This window comes from Pinus tabuliformis, chromosome X, assembly GCF_031772625.1.
Source record: "Pinus tabuliformis cultivar Carrire ecotype Pingquan chromosome X, CPIR1, whole genome shotgun sequence".
NCBI lineage: Eukaryota > Viridiplantae > Streptophyta > Pinopsida > Pinales > Pinaceae > Pinus > Pinus tabuliformis.
Genome location: NC_142308.1, coordinates 625,447,273 through 625,464,571, shown reverse-complemented (window position 1 = coordinate 625,464,571; position 17,299 = coordinate 625,447,273). Strand labels below are relative to the sequence as shown.

General features: G+C 42.0%; 1 protein-coding gene across 2 annotated transcripts in view; it reads right to left on the bottom strand.

Annotated features, from left to right (window-relative positions):
* LOC149141562 (U5 small nuclear ribonucleoprotein helicase) overlaps positions 1 to 17,299 on the bottom strand; it is a 446,214-nt gene that overhangs the window by 222,912 nt on the left and 206,003 nt on the right. For both annotated transcript variants that reach the window (XM_089450021.1, XM_089450020.1), the window contains 3 exons: positions 16,534 to 16,599; positions 16,308 to 16,430; positions 14,192 to 14,341 (listed from right to left, as the gene is read on the bottom strand). In XM_089450021.1, the coding sequence (XP_089306147.1) occupies positions 14,192 to 14,341; positions 16,308 to 16,430; positions 16,534 to 16,599 (339 nt within the window). The remainder of the gene's footprint in view (positions 1 to 14,191; positions 14,342 to 16,307; positions 16,431 to 16,533; positions 16,600 to 17,299) is intronic.

Sequence of the window (17,299 nt, the reverse complement as noted above, 5' to 3'; positions counted from 1 at the left end):
GGAGTGTCTGAATGGCAAAGACACTTCTCTTGATAGAGATAAACAAATAATTCCAGGGTCAAGGGAATGACAGGTAATACAGTTCATCAAGGAGAATTGGTCGACTCTTCAAAGAAAGCAAGGAACCCCAGGCACTTCATCGGATAGATAATCATGGGATTATACTTGGAGCCGATACCACCTATCCCGAAAAGGGTGCAGGGAATGTTACCCCTAAATTGAATGGGGGTAACTCGATTCATTTACAGAATCTCTTTTATGTACCTGATCGCAAGAAGACCATGGTGTCCATCTCGGAAATGGAAGTCAAAGGTTTCAGGGTGGCACTCATCGATGGAAAGGTACATGTTTAAAAATAAATTTTTCAAAGATGTTGTAGAGTTCAGGGTTGTATCAAGTCCACTGGGAACCATGTCCATTGACTCAGCAATGGAGTTCTGTGAGTCAGATGGTGACCAGGATGCCTGAATTCAAAAGGAGCATGAAGGTACATGTCTGAGATGTACCGAAGGAAAATCTTACAAGGGGACCATTCCCCTCATGTAGCAGGTCCACAGGTTTGACCCGTCGAGTTTGAGATTCATGAATGGGAATCTCATATATACAGATGAAAGAAAGCCCTCTATGGCTAGAAGCAAAACACCCCGGGCGTAGTATGAAAGGATTGCTAGTTGTTTGATGAAGCTGAGATACACTAGGAGTGAAACCAATCCAAAACATTACCCGAAGGTTGTGGATGATAGACCTCTCATACCAGCACCTTATGCGGACGAACTATTTCTGACAGGTGCAAAGCCTCTCATTTGCAGAAGTAAGAGGGAGTTGGATTCGAGACATATGTTTTACAGTTAGCATGGTGAGCTCATATTTGGTTGAGCCACACTGGATTGGTGCCAAGAATCTTCTGAGATATCTTCGGGGCACAATCTCATGGATTGAGATACACTGCCGGAAATATGAAAACTGCATGATTATTCGAATGCTGACTGGGCAGGCAGTGTGAAGGATCACTAGAGCACTTTTCAATGCTGGTCCTCTTTGGATTCTGCTTCAATATCATGAATGAGCAGGAAGCAGAAGTCGGTTGTTATAAGCTATGTCACATGATTCGAGTTCGAATTCGAGTTCGACAACGATTAAGTTCGATTCGAATTCGAATTTTCCGATCAGGCTCGAATAACGTTCGGCATTAGGTTCGACTATACATATTTTTCAATATATATATATATATATATATGACAAAATAATAGAAAATTCAAAATCGATCCATAAACACATGAATACAAATTCTTATTAGTAAACATACATGAATAATGTAATCATTCTAACATCTAGTTAAATGTAAACATACACAATAGTAGTTTGCAAAAAGAAATGACATAATTTTCAGTCTTCAAAATTTAAATGAATGTCAAATACTAGTAATCTTTTAAAAAATCACATAATCAAAACATGATCAAAATTTAAACATACACATTATTGTAGGACATCTTCAAATTTCAAAATTTTAAATATCATCAAAGTCATCAACACATGGAATTCCATCATTTGGCTCATCTAATGAGTCATCATCAATGCTAATATAATAAGGAAGTCATAAAGACATTTCAACGACCCATGTGACATATCGTGGCAATAATGTATCAAACTTTTGATATCATACCACAAAAAATATTTCATCTCCAAATTTAACCCAGAAATAAAGTTTTAAGCATACTTCTAGTTTTAATGCCCTAGGCCATGAAGTGACTTGAAATTGATTATACATGTTCGATGCTCTTGCATAACTCCAGTTTCATATATTACATTGGTATTGTTTTAGCTATAACCGTGCTGGAAATCATAGACATCAACAAATGCATGACTCTGATTAGGGTACTATCGGAGGTCTAGTTGGAAAAATTAAAGATAAGAAAACCCTATCGCTAACTTTACAGTTGGCCTCTAATCGTCAAAGAAATTCTAAGAATATTAGTCGGAACGATTACACTCGAATTTTTGTATGCTTGTTAGATGAAGAATGTTTGTGTAGAAACTAAATGGTTAATGTTTTGAAGGTGTAGTTGCTATCTAATATCTGTACACCGGAGTTAGGACAGATAAAAAATTGTCTACGTGAGATCATTTGACTTCTACAGTATTCAGAGTTCATGAATCAGTCATGTTCTTTATATTTGTTGCACGTCTTTAGTACATCTTTCTATTAAACTCTTACAGTTAGAATGAATTAATTCAAGTGTTAGTTGACAACTAGTCCCTTCACTGTCTGGTTGTTACTCGCTTCACTGCTAGTCTGCTAAAAATGAAACCATCGAACCTCAAAAAATTCGTTTAAGTTCGCGATTAGGTTCGTTTAGGTTCGATTGGGTTCGTTGAGGTTCGATTGAGTTCGATGAGGTTCGGGTTCGACTTGAGGTTCGACTTTCAAGTTCGTCGAACCTGAACGAACTTCAAAAAAAAAAATACAGGTTCGCCGAACCCTATGACATAGGTTATAAGTACCGCCGAGACTGGATACATAACTACGAGTATGACCTCCTATGAAGTTGCCTGGTTGTGGAAACTCTTCAGTGAGTACACATGATGAATACCACTGTGATTTTCTGTGACAACCAGAGGTGGGATTCGATTATTGAGGAATCCCGTATACAATGATTGCTCTAGCAGATAGACATCAGATACTGCCTTATCTGGGATATGGTAAGTCGATGAGCAAGAAGGCTCCATCGCACTAAGACGATGTACAGGTCGCTACACTTTGTCAGAGCCCCAGGGAAAGATCAAATTTGTGATTTCCCCGAACGACTTGGAGTCATCGAGAGACCCTTGTAAAAGGGTCCTGCATGTTGCATACATTGAGCTCTGGGAGCTCTGGGGGCTTGCGGTTCTTACTGGAGCAACATATGACCATAGGGTGACTCACCCTCCCCTGGTGGTGCGCACTGGGACAAGATGATTCGCTCTCTTGTGGGACAAGATCATTTGCTCTCCTGTGGACAGGATGATTCGCTCTCTTGTGGGACAAGATCATTTGCTCTCCTGTGGACAGGATGATTCGCTCTCCTGTGGACAGGATGATTCGCTCTCCTGTGAACAAGATGATTCGCTCTCTTGTGGGACAGGATGATTCGCTCTCCTGTGTAGCAGGATGTTTAGTTCTCCTGTGAGGTCTAGATGATGTGTTCTTCATGACGATTGCGTAGCAAGATGATTAGTTCTCCTGTGAGGTTTGGATGATGTGTTCTCCATGACGATTGTGTAGCAGGATGATTAGTTCTCCTGTGAGGCCTGGATGATGAGTTCTCCATGGCGATTGTGTAGCAGGATGATAAGTTCTCCTGTGAGGACAGGATTGATTAAGTTCTCCTGTCGAGGCATCCTACACATGCAGTCTGGGACTCATGGGAAGTACCTCTCATCTGATCAATGAGCAGGGAAATGAGAATAGGGACCATAGTAGTACCGATGGACGCATCGTTGTATCTACTGTACCCCTATGCTAGGATGACCTTCATTGATCTGAGATCAATGATACTAGTCTGGGACCAATGGTAGGAGTTGTACCCACTATGACGCTGACTTCGGGTCGGTTGAGACTGGTCTAGGACCAGTGGTACATACTCTGAGACTGACTTCGGATCAGTGGAGGATTGGTCAGGGACCAGTGAGAGTGGTACCATGACATTGACTTCGAGTCGGTTGAGACTGGTCTAGGACCAATGGTACACACTCTGAGACTGATGATACTGGTCTGGGACTAGTGGTAGGAATGGTACCCACTATGACGCTAACTTTAGGTCAGTTGAGACTAGTCTAGGACCAGTGGTACACACTCTGAGACTAATGATACTGGTCTGGGACCAGTGGTAGGAGTGGTACCCACTATGACGCTGACTTTGGGTCGGTTGAGACCGGTCTGAGACCAATGGTACGCACTCTGAGACTGACTTCGGGTCAGTGGAGAATGGTATGAGACATTCTCGATCAATTCTTCTTCTTCATGGTTCAGCAGAGCTAAGCAGAGCATAGTAGAGCCAGCAGAGCTGAGTAAAGCAGAGCAGAGCCAGCAGAGCTGAGCAAAGCCAGCAAAGTTGAGCAGAGCTGAGCAGAGTAGTGCAAGGCACTGATGGCAAAGATAGTATAGTCGGATATATGGATCAGCGATGGAGTTCTCCCTAGTTGAGAGGGAGTGTTAAAATTGGCAACTAGGGCCAAACTCCATGTGGGTCATCATATCTATGACAACTGATATTTTTATTGGATCCCTCTCATCGAGAGGTGTAGGATTGATCTAAAGATCATCCGATTCTGATAAGTATTTATGGAGATATGAATTTATTTTGATTATAGAATTATTATCAAGTTGACCAGCAACTTGAGTAGGCTCAGAAGCCCAATAGACATGCCTATTCATCATCTACGTTTTAGTATAAATAGAAGAGGATTGGAAGTCATTTGGACACACTCTTTATGTGATCTCCTCTCCACGTCTTGGGTTTTTGGAGAACGAGGTACACTAAGAAGAATAAGTTGGCCTTGTATGATGCCCTAGCAGCTGTACATTGTTGAGATGATGATCTAGCCGCAGTTCAGTTGTGCCCTAGCCGCAGTTCAAATATGCCTTAGACACAGTCAAGGGAACGCTATCCAGAAGCCCTAATGAACGCAGTCAAGGGAGAACTCATACGTTGTCCATAAACTCTAACACAGTCAATGGAATAGTTATGAACACAGTCAAGGGAGCACTCATACGTTGACCAGAAGACCTGTTCATGCAGCCATAAAAGCACAGAACTCATATTCGGATGGTTCTGTGATTTCACATGGAAGAGGAGCCGCTATGATATGAAGGAACCCGCAGTCTATACGCACTTAATCACTGTCTTGAAGACTTTAATACATAGACCTTACACGCAGTTCATGAAGACATTCATTCACAGTCAGCATGATGCCTTAATCTGCTCCGTTGTCATATGAAAGAGCTGCAGGTAGATGGTAGCCACAATATGGAACAGCCGCAGTCATTAGATAGCTACTGATCATACTTGATGGAGAGCAGGCATAGATGGTAGCCACAGCATGGAAGAGCCACAAATGGAGGCACTATAATACGTTGTCCAAGAAGCCCTATACACAGTCAACGAAAACATCGAAGAGCAGCAAGGAGACTTGTTTTGTTGTAGGTGGCAGCATGATGTATGGGCAACATGATGAAGATCATGGGCAGCATGACGTATGGGCAGCACAGTGATGTATGAGATCATGAGCAGCATGATGATGCATGATGCAGCATGATGGTACTACATGGTAAGGTGCAGCAAATGGACGAGATGCAGCACTATGATGGGTGGAGGAGTCATTTTAGAGAATCAGTTGAAGCTGAAACGCCATCCATTGATTTCAACAACAGAGGTCCGCTGAAGTATATACAGCAGTGCCACAACAAAGGCAAGGATGTATACAGCCCCATTGATATTGCATCAGAAACAAATTTTGCTTTCTAGACATCCCAAATTAAACAAATTATGAGGAGAATGGAACACCTAGAGGCGGAAAATCGCAGGCTGCGAGCTGATATCGGCACTTTGTCAAACAAAGTTCTATCGGTAGGGAGAAAACGCATCTATCAGAAAAACACTGCAGGAATATCGACAAAATGCGAGGCAGAATTTCGACGTAACTTTACAAGCGTAAATCAAAGATCTTAAAAACAAACATGAGGAAATAAGATCCCAACAAATGTCCTTTAAACAGGAAATGGAGTCGCATATCAGCACATGGGCACAGGTGGTTAGAGGAAAGGACAAAGCCCCCCCGCTCATAGCGATGGAGGAAGTAGTACAGGCAAAGCTCGTGGAGGAAAGAACTCGACGAGCAAGAGAATTGAATCTTAAGGTAAGGGGACTCCCTACACCTCCCCCCTCAGCAGACCCAATGGAACTGGGGAACAAGTTTCTATGCGACACTCTCGACATACCAGAAATAACCTTGGACAGAGCCTGGATAGGGCAAGACTCTACCCTCTTCCTCAGGTTCTATGACTCCTCGAATAGACTTCGGGTACTCTGAGCCAAGCAGAAACTATTCTCTCTTCCGAATAAAGTGTTTTTGGATGAAGACCTCATAAGAGCTGAAGTAGCTGAATTGAAATAGGCCAGGGAACAGGTTGCAGCAGCAAGACAGGCAGGGAAATGGGCAGTGATTAGAAACCTTCGGGCAGTTATTCGGGACACCTTCCCCCCAGGATGGGCATCCCGTTCAGGTAGCTCCAAATGACGGGTCCGAGCAGAGAGGAGGCGGGGCACGGATCTCTCGGTTCACTGCTGGAATGGAAATGGCTCTTTCTGGTCTTCACCAGGTCTACTTCATGAAGCTCTTAGCTCAGCAGACATCCTCCTGGTTACCGAGACTCATGCGAGCCTAGTCCGACCTCTCCCCGACATTACAGGATACCAGTGGACCGTAGTTTGCAGACAAGAGACACGGAGTTTAGGTGGTGTTAGGGGATCAGGGGTTGTTGCTTGCCTCGTCCGTGATAGCCTCAGGAGCAGAGTATCAGTGGTCACGACCGATGAGTATGCCAGATTCATGTGGATTCAGATCAGAGCCAGAACATCACCTCCGAGAGACATTTATGTCGCAGTCTGTTACTTCCCACCTATCTCGTCTCCTTACGCTATTCACAATAGCTCAGACGGAGACCCTTTTACAGACCTATACTCTGACATCACCAGGTCTTCGGCGATAGGGGACGTCATTCTCACGGGGGACTTCAATGCCCGAACCAAAGACCTCCAGACTCCTATGCACGACCGGTCAGAGGATATATTTTGCACTCGGGGGATTGACCCGACCACGATCGGCATGCACCGGACCTCCGAGGATCACTTGGGACCCACCACAGCCTATGGGAGATATCTGTTACAGTTGGGAGAGTCTCATGAGTTGGTAATTCTGAATGGCCTACCATGTTTCCCCTCCTCGCACTTCTTTACCTGCAGACCCTTTGGAGGCGGGGCTAGTGTAGTTGACTACGCCATTGCAAATCCAGATCTCCTCCCTTACATCAAAAATTTCTCGATCACCCCCATCCCTCGCAGATCACGCACTTCTCTCACTCTCTCTGCAATTTGACCCCCCGAATCCAGCTCCTACTCTTCCCCGCAGCGCTCCTAGGACCACCTTCCAATTTGAGGAGGGTGACCATGATCTCTTCTCCTCTATCCTCAGACACACACTCCCATCGGAGTCCCAGTTCGCCTCTCTTAGCTCCGCCACGGACAAATACCAGTGCCTCTCATATGCAATCTAGGAAGCTGCACTCCAATCCTTTCCCCATTCTACGCGTACAGCCACCACCTCCCGCAAACCGGGAAATTGCCCTATGAATAAATGTTATGAATAGGAATGCAAGTCTATGCATCATAATCTTCGACACGCATTCCGGAACTCCTTACCAACATACCCTGACCTATGTTCATCCTACTGTAGCCTCCTTCGCCGCAAGAAGCGCCTCTTCATTGCCCACAGGAGACAAGTTCTCTCTACTCTCCTCCTTCGCTCCCCTAAAGATTTCTGGGGGTCCATCCTTTCCCGGCGCTCACCTACCCCAGTCGACCTTGATCCTGCCTCAAGTTCTCCCACACCTCCCAGCTATATGACATCCTTGGGCAGCCTCCGATTCAGGTTACTTCCCCCCCCACCTCCTGCCACCTTTTCTCTGACAAAGATATCAGAGAGGCAATATGGACAATGAATAGCAGCAGGGCAGCAGACGAAGAAGGCTTCCAGACGGAATTCTTCAAGCATGGACTTCGCCCTCTAGTAAAATATCTGGTGGACCTTTTCAACTAGGTGGTTCGGGATGGATTTCCAGATGGTTGGTCACACCATATTATCTACCCGATCCACAAGTCAGGTCATACTTCCGACCCCAACAACTACAAGACAATCATGGTTGGGCACACATTTTCCAAGCTATATGCCACAGCATTCCACAGGACGCTCTCCCATTTCCTTGAGCAGAGACAGCTTAGGGCCAAGGGCCAAGCAGGATTCCGCCCAGACCACCAGATGATCAACCACATCCTCACTCTTCGTGCGGTGATCGAGGAGGCTAGGCATCGATCCTCTAAAGTGTACTGTTGTTTTGTAGACTTCCAGAAGGCCTTTGACTCAGTCCCGAGGGAAGATCTTTTCCAGAGACTAAGAGAGATTGGCATCTCCTCGACTCTCCTGACAGCTATCATGCGCCTCTATGAGGCCGTCCTTGGCCGTCTCCGCACAGTCAGAGGAATGTCAGACTTCATCCGTAGCACCATTGGAGTCAAGCAAGGATGCCCACTTTCTCCTACTTTATTCGGGATCTATATCAATGAGCTTGAGTCCTTCCTTCGGGAGCATATCCAGGAGACAGATGGGTGTCTTCTCCACCAGGTCCTGATTTCCATCCTCCTCTTTGCAGACGATATTGCCCTTATTACCTCCTCCCAGGAAGGCCTTCAAAGACAGTTGGATGCTCTCGCAGCTTTTTGTGACCGGAGGCATCTAACTGTGAACTTGGGTAAAACCAAAGTGATTATTTTCAATGGAGTCAAGAAAACCTCGAACTTCCACTTCCTATTCACAGGAGGAGAGATCGATATTGTCAGCACCTATACATATTTGGGAGTTCAGTTTTCAGGGCCTCGCTTCAGCCTGCGGCCAGCCCTTCAGCCTCGAATCAACAAAGGGTATGGCTCCCTAGCCCTTTTGGAGAGGCAGTGTTTCCGGCACCATTTCCAGGACATCTCGTCCAAGATGAGCATCATGAACACTTTGATTCGTCCCACAGTACTTTACGGCTCAGAGATTTGGGGTCCCTCTCTCTTAGAGTCAGATTGGGCTTCAACGGAGCGGGTCCAGACCCTCCTTTTGCGTCGTTTCATTAGATGCAAGCAGACAGTTCCTCAGCACATCATTCTAGCAGAGTTCGTGGCTCAACCCTTCCGCCTAGAGGTGATATTCAGATTAGTGTCGCTCCTGCATAGGATCCGAGGACTTGCAGACACGAGGAAAGATCGAGATAGATACCCTTATTTAGCATATTGCTCCTCGGAGAACATCGCCCGTATGCAGACAGGCTGATCCAAATGTTGGTACACCGGTGTGACTGAGCTTCTGGAGGCTTCAGGAATCCAGATTGACCATCTCCCTCCCTTTCAGTACTCTTTGAATGCTCCAGGCCACCTCCTTCCTAATCAGCAAGAGCTGAATAAAATCATTAAGGAGGATATTTACAGACGATATGTTCAGACTACATGGACCAATCCTCCCAATGGGTTGCGTCCAAAAATGGCCTTCTACGCGGAGCATTGCCTGGAGATCAGGGATGGGCTCATCATCAGACCTAAGTACACGTTCCAGCATTGGATGCATGCTCTTAGAATCCCCCTCGAGCAGCTCAGAGTTGGGTCTCACAGACTCCGGGTGGAGACAGACCACCACATCAATAGGGCAGACAGGATTTGCCAGCTCTGCCACCTACAGGAGATAGAGAGAGACACACACTTCATCTTCGGATGCCCTGCTTACTACGAGATTCGAGGTCGTTTCCATTGTCTCTTCAGGTCTTCTCAGACCTTGTCCAGCTTCCTCAGATATGTTGATCCGAGATGCCTTGCACTTTATCTCCAGGAGGCCTTCAGATTTCGGGCCCGTTTTCTTCAGCCCCCCACTAGATCGGACACCACGCAGAAGATCACAGACTTCTTTAGGGCACTACCATCAGCGCGGGGCACCAAAAGAACCATTGACCGACCCACAGACACTGAGACCAGATCAGTGCGGTCCCGGGGGGGCCGACCCACCAGATTGCACCCGCACTCCAGGATTGGATCCACCCCTGGGAGGCGCCCTAGAATCTCCAGGCGACAGCAGCGACAGCCCAGTATGCCCACAGGACAGCAGACTTTGACAAGCTTCTCCCAGTTTTCTTCTCTCAACCTCGGATGTTAGGAGTAGGGACTGGACAGGAAACTCCCTCCTCCTCCTTTTCCTTCTCCTCCTCTGCTTCATTGCAGAGCTCTGTTGCGAAGCCGAGAGCTCCTAGCTTCTACATTTACATTTACTTAGATTATAGATGTATTTTCTGCTCTTTAAAAAGAAAAGTTAAAGGGGACTGCTTGGTCCACCGGCTTGGCATGTTGTAATCATTGTACCCAATAGTCCCATTGACCTATTATGGTCATTTGTTGGACATTAATAAAATTATCTTACCTTATCTTATCTGTAGATATCAAAAGTCAAAGTGTTGACTTCTATTGTAAATGTACTATCTCTCTCACATTCTCTACTGAACTTTGAAGAACATAAAAGAAGAATTGATCAAGGGTTTCCCCACATTGGGGTTTGTCCCTGGCTGGCGCCACATCTTGTGTCCTCTTGCCTTGGCTTGTCTTCTATGATTTATATTTATGTTCTATCTGCAGTTTACTTTAATGCTGATGTGATTGCTAACTGTGAAAATTTAAATAAAGTGCTCTAGCATAGAACATACCTAAACTTAACAGGTGACCTCCATGTGACAAAACTACTCCAAAGCCTTCACCCAATGCATCGCACTTCAAAACGAACGAGAGTGCAAAACCTGGAAGGGCCAAGACAAAAGCCTCTTGTGCCACATCAGACCACACAAAAGCCCCTTTCTTCGTCAAACCTATGAGGGGTGTTGCTAGCTAGGAAAACCCCTTCACAAACCTCCTGTAATAAGTACATATTCCCACGAATCCCCTCAACTATGTCACATTCTTGGGCATAGGCCAATCCAAGATGGCCCTAATCTTCTCTTGATGCACCCGTACTCCATCCTCCCCAATCACATGTCCAAGATATAACATCTTTGTCAATCCGAACTCACACTTGGACATTTTCGCATAAGTTGTTGCTCCTCTATAATGCCTTTTGGATTAACTAATGCTCCAACAACTTTCCAGGCCACCATGAATGAGGTATTTCGACCATACTTAAGGAAGTTTGTTCTAGTCTATAGTAAAACATGGAGGAAGCATCTACAACACCTAGAACAAGTCCTAAATATACTAGAAGAGAATCAGTTTTATGAAAAAATGCTCAAATGCACTTTTGGAAAAGAAGCAATAGAGTACCTTGGACACATAATATCCAAAGGAGGAGTGAAGATAGACCATAACAAAATCAAAGCAATTAAAGAATGGCCTAAACTTGTTAACATCTCCAATAAGAGGAGTTTTAGGATTGACTAGATATTACAGATGATTTATTCGAAATAATGCCAACTAAACTACTCCTATGATGAATCCTTTAAAAAAAAGTTGTTCATATGGGATGATCATGCAAAACAGTGTCTTGAAATATTAAAGGAAGTCATGTCTTTAGTATCAGTGTTATCCACCCCTAATTTTTCAAAACCTCTTATAATTGAATGTGATGCTTCTGGGTTTGGATTAGGAGTCATATTAATGCAAGATGGTCACCCTATAGCTTTTGAAAGGAGAAAGTTAAATAAGAGGGAGCGCTTGAAATCAACATATGATAAAGAGATGCTTGCTATCAAGCATGCCCTAACCAAATGGCAACAATATCTTCTAGGTAGCAAATTTTTGATACATACGGATCACATTAGTGTGCAATACCTTTTACAACAAAAAGCACTTTCGACAAAACAACAAAAATGGTTGGAGAAAATAGCTTTTGATTTCGAAAAACTCCATAAGAAGGGTAAAGACAATGTTGCAAACAATGCTCTTTCTTGAAAAGATGAAGACCCATCATTACTTGCAATCTCAACTATAGTCCCAGAGTGGTTATATGAAATTCGAAGTGAACACGCGAAGAATCCAAATACATGTAACTTGATCGATAATCATATTCAAAACTCAAAACTCGAATGGAAGAATGACATCCTTTAGTATAAGGGACAAATTTATTTAAGTCCCACTTCCAACTTTAAAATCAAAGTTTTGAAGGAGTGTCATGATTCACCAGCAGTTGAACATGTGCGATTCTTCAAGACCTACTATAATATATGCCAATCATTTTTTTGGAAAGGGATATACAAGGAAATTCAAAAATATGTGGCAGAATGTAATAAATGCCAAAGAAACAAAAATAAAAAGTGTCTGACATTGGGATTGCTCCATCCCCTGCATATCCCAAACCAGAAGTGGGAAGAAATAGCAATGGACTTCATTGATGGGCTACCCATGTCAAATAGAAAGGATAAAATCCTTGTGGTTGTAGACCGACTCACTAAATATGCACAATTCATGGGCGTAAGCAGTTTGGACTCAGAAAAACAAATTGCGAAATGTTTTGCAAAAATATTTACAAATTGCATGGGTTTCCAAAAATCATTGTTAGTGATCGAGATGCCAAGTTTAAGGGAAACTTTTGGAAGGAGTTATTTAAGCAAATTGGGACCTCCCTTAACATGACCTCAACGTACCATACCCAAACAAATGGTCAAACTAAAATTGTCAATAAATATTTGGAAGCATACGTTCGTTGTTTTGTATCAGATAAGCAGAACAAATGGTTTGACTGGTTACATCTAGTGGAATGGTGGAACAATTCCACTTATCACATTTTAGCAAAAATGGTGTCATTTCAACCTCTGTATGGTTACAAGCCTCCAAAATGGAAGGAATTAGCCATAAATGATATAAAAGTTCCAGCAGCAAAAGATCAACTACAAGGGAACCAAAAGTCGTTCAAAGACTGAAGAAGAACCGCAATATTGCAAAGAACCGTATGAAACAGCAAATTGACCAACACAAATCAGAAAGAGAGTTTAGCAAAGGAGATTGGGTATATGTCAAACTCCAACCTTACAAACAACTATCATTAAAACAAGAAAGAAAAACAAGCTAGCTCCTAAGTTATATGGACCATATCAAATCATCAATAAAATCAGTCAAGTAGCTTATGGTTTGAAATTACTGGAAACAAGCCATGTCCATAACATTTTTCTTGTTTCCTGTTTAAAAAAGATGTTGGGAAAACATCAAATGGCGCAAACAACACTTCCTACATTGAATAATGAAGGGGAAGATGTAGTAGAACTGGAAGCTATAATTTCCACAAGAGAAAAGCGATTATGTTCTCGAGTAATTAAAAAATATCTCATCAAGTGGAAGAGCCTACTGAAAGAAGATGCTTCTTGGGAAAGAAAATATTTTTGTCAACAACACCCCTCGTTGCCTATGCTTTGAGGACAAAGCATTTTCTGAGGGGAAGGCAATGTTATGTATAAAAATCAAATAATTAAATTGTTATGTATTCATTAGGTTAATTTAGGAAGAAGGCGCACAATGAAAAGATCATGACCCCTCAGATAAAGGCACCAAGACTATATTTAAGACGGGAGCCATCAATTGTAACATCACCATTCAATTTATCATATAATATAATATAAAATCAGTCAAGTAGCTTATGCCTTGAAATTACTGGAAACAAGCCATGTCCATAACGTTTTTCGTGTTTTCTGTTTAAAAAAGATGTTGGGAAAACATCAAATGGCGCAAACAACACTTCCTACATTGAATAATGAAGGGGAAGATGTAGTAGAACTGGAAGCTATAATTTCCACAAGAGAAAAGCGATTATGTTCTCAAGTAATCAAAAAATATCTCATCAAGTGGAAGAGCCTACTAAAAAAGGATGCTTCTTGGGAAACCAAAGATTTTTGTTAACAACACCCCTCGTTGCCTATGCTTTGAGGACAAAGCATTTTCTGAGGGGAAGGCAATGTTATGTATAAAAATCAAATAATTAAATTGCTATGTATTCATGGGGTTCATTTAGGAAGAAAGGGCACAATGAAAAGATCATTACCCCTCAGATAAAGGCACCAAGACTATATTTAAGACGGGAGCCATCAACTGTAACATCAGCATTCAATTTATCATATAATATAATATAAACATTTATTTTAAAGTGTCAATTTCTCTACAATAATAACCTTCCACGTTTGTTTTCCCTTCTGTAAATATTTCTATGTTAATATAGAACATATATTCTATTAAATAAATAAGAACATGTGTTATGTAACAAGAATTTGTGACGGTATTTTTACAGCAATATTACTAGTCATTGACACTAATGTGAACCAAGTGATGCAGTCCCAAAATTTAATAAGTGAATCAATTGAACTAGCTTTGAACAAGAGGAATACCTCATCCCATGTCATTCCATATACAAGAGGATTAGAGGTCATTCTAATGAGAAGATATGTATATCCAAGCCAAGCACAAGCCTCACGGACATTGGTCACCGTACCAAGAGCTATTTCTGCATTCATATTGTCCTTCAAGGAGCTTATAAACTGAAATAATCAAATAAGTAGTTAGATTTATTTTTTGTCAGAAGTTAGAACACAGATATCCATATGAATAAATAAGTCAGGTATTTGCCATTGTACTTTAAACAAGAAAAATGTGTATTTCAGCTACAAATCCAGCAAAGAAAATTTTAAGGAAAAAAAAATTATGTTAGTGTAATTAATAACCAATTCATTTTCATAAAATAAATAAACATGCTTCCTTATCTTAACAAAACCAGCCATTAGATGCTAGCTATATATCAAGGTCTCATAATTCTGAAGAAGACGAGAATCAATCAGAGTCTAGTAATGGGTGACTCAATAATGGCATGTGCGTTTTAAATTTTTAAAACAACTCCACAAGACACTCATTTAAGTAGGCTCATATTAAGAACTAAAATATTAGCTCAAATATTTCTTCCCATAAACTTTTATCAGATCTTTTGAAGCTCAATACTTTATCAGACAGGCAAGCAAACAATGCAGACAATTTGCATCAAGAAATGAGGAGGAATGATGGGGAGATTTTGGAACTTTGTCACCTCCCATGATTTATTAGATATCCATAATTTTTGTAATGTGATTAAGTCATTGGGCCAAGTAGTGGGGCTTTTAATTCCCCTGCAGCCAACCTACAACCCCACTTAACATCTGAGGAACGCATAGTAATGGGCACTGTAAGGATGAGACAGGAAATCAAGTATGAGATAAACCATCAATCAGGCCAGAGCTGGCTGTCATTATTTGGATTTGTTTTGCTCCTTGGTGCAAGACCTATGGAATTAAGAAAGACAGGGAACCCCCCTGGTTTGTCCCAGTTCTCTGTTTTTCCTGCTGGTCGTTTTGGTATAAGTCTGCAGTGATGGCCAATGTAAACTCCAACAGATGTGCTCTAGTGCAAAAATGTGGACATACATTTCAGAAATATCTCCCTTTATGTGCAAAAATGGGAATGATGGCAAAGGGATTGAGAGTGAAATCACAAGCTGGAGCAATCCATCCACAAGAAGCTTACAGGTTTGATCCCTTAGGTTGAAACAATAAAGAATAATCAGATGCAGATTCAACCTTCCTGCAAAAGCAGCTCCCAAAGGCTCCACAAATTGGAAGAACGAATGAGGGGATGCAGGACAAAATTGACCAGCTGGAAAAGGATTAAATAACAGCAGTAAAAGGAATACATTCAACAGCCCCTCCATCTTATTCCATGGGAGCTTATGAACTAGAATTGAAGGCCAGCTCAGGAAGAAGAGATTACAACAAAACTCAACACAGGAAATGAAGAAATCACAGGGCATCTAGATATCCAAGGTCAGTAGCAAGAAAGCAGCCCTCCACAGGTGTGTTCCATTTTAAATTCTAAATGTCTGCATGGTTTGTAAAATTGCATTTTGGTTAGAACAGTTTGTAGGGCAATATACAAGCCAGATAGAAAGCTTGCTAGAACCACACAGTTAGCCCAGACAGCAGATAGTAGAGACTTACTTTTGGCACTTTTTGCCAAGCTGGATGGTGCAGCCACCGCACAATTTAATACAAATATAACCATTCTTGAAAAAACCCTAGCTGTGCAATAATGTAAACTCACAGTCTGGGAAAAGCTCATCTCAACAAAATAGCAATGTTTATGAGAATAAAAGGTGGGAGTAAATGGGAAGAGACCACACAGCTTGCACTCAGTGCACCTGTATTGATGGGCAGATTCCGCAGGTTGTTGAAAGCAGCACCCCTACGTGCACCCAACACAGGCTGGGTTATCTCTTCCAAAAAACTATGTGCATCAAATATGACTAAAACATGTATCATAAGTGGAAGCCATTGGCACGTTTCTTTGAGAAAATAGAGAATGTTTAACAAAAAACTTCCATAAGCAACCATGTATCATATAAGTGAAAGCCGACAGCATATCTGTTTGAGAAAATAGAGAAGCTCATTTATAACAGAAAAGAACTGCAATTAACAAGATTACCTGACTCTCAATTGGCAACTGACTTGTCAATAAACGCAAATAGTGTGCCAACTTCTCGTGCGTAGTAATGATGATTCCCTCACCACTTCTGTCAAATTGAGGCCTTCCAGCACGGCCAAAAATCTATTGCTTTGCATAGAAAAAAGAAACAATATCCAAATTTAGGTTCCCTACAAATTGATAATTATTTTATTCTTCAAACAATTGCCAGAGTTGCCGAGTTGACCTGCATAACATCAAGCATGCCCAATTCTCGCCAGCCTCCAGCTTTTGGATCATACAGTTGTGTTCCCTGATGCATACATGTGCAGAAGGTTGAAACAATAGATGTAAAGGCAAGCATAACAAAACATATTTCTAGTCACAAAACAAAGCTGAGCACAAAATAAAATATTTATAGTCATAGAACAGAATTCAGCATAAATTTGCAGAAAATAGTAAATACAGCTATAGATGTCGGCATATACGTGCAGAAAATATAGCTGTAAAGGTCTGTATAAAACTATACATTTCTAGATAGAGATCAAATGCAACACTGGAACTATCCTAACTTATCAACCTATACCATTAAAGACAGAATATCTATCCTATACAACATGCAAACAGCACCTTAGTTCACTGGTGTGGTTTCACCGACCCGAATGGCATGTTTCAAAACAGATGAGGCCATGTACAAGTACAACACATATTTGGCAGAACAGATACCCTTTGGAACATGGCAACCAAGCTAAAGAAAGCCCTTGTCATGTGATGCAGCCCTCAACCTGGAGGCATGTTTCTTGAAACAACTTCAACAACTTCCAAAAATACTAAAGTAATGACTTTCTTTAACTGAAATCATATCACAAAATTATAGGGATCAAGGAACACCCCACTTTTCTGTGAGATTTCAAGTTGGTAGCAAATATTCAAAGCAGAGATGCAAAATAAACAATAAAGAAAAGAAGACCACCAGGTTTGACTTTCCATTTTTACCACTGAAAAGCTTGGAA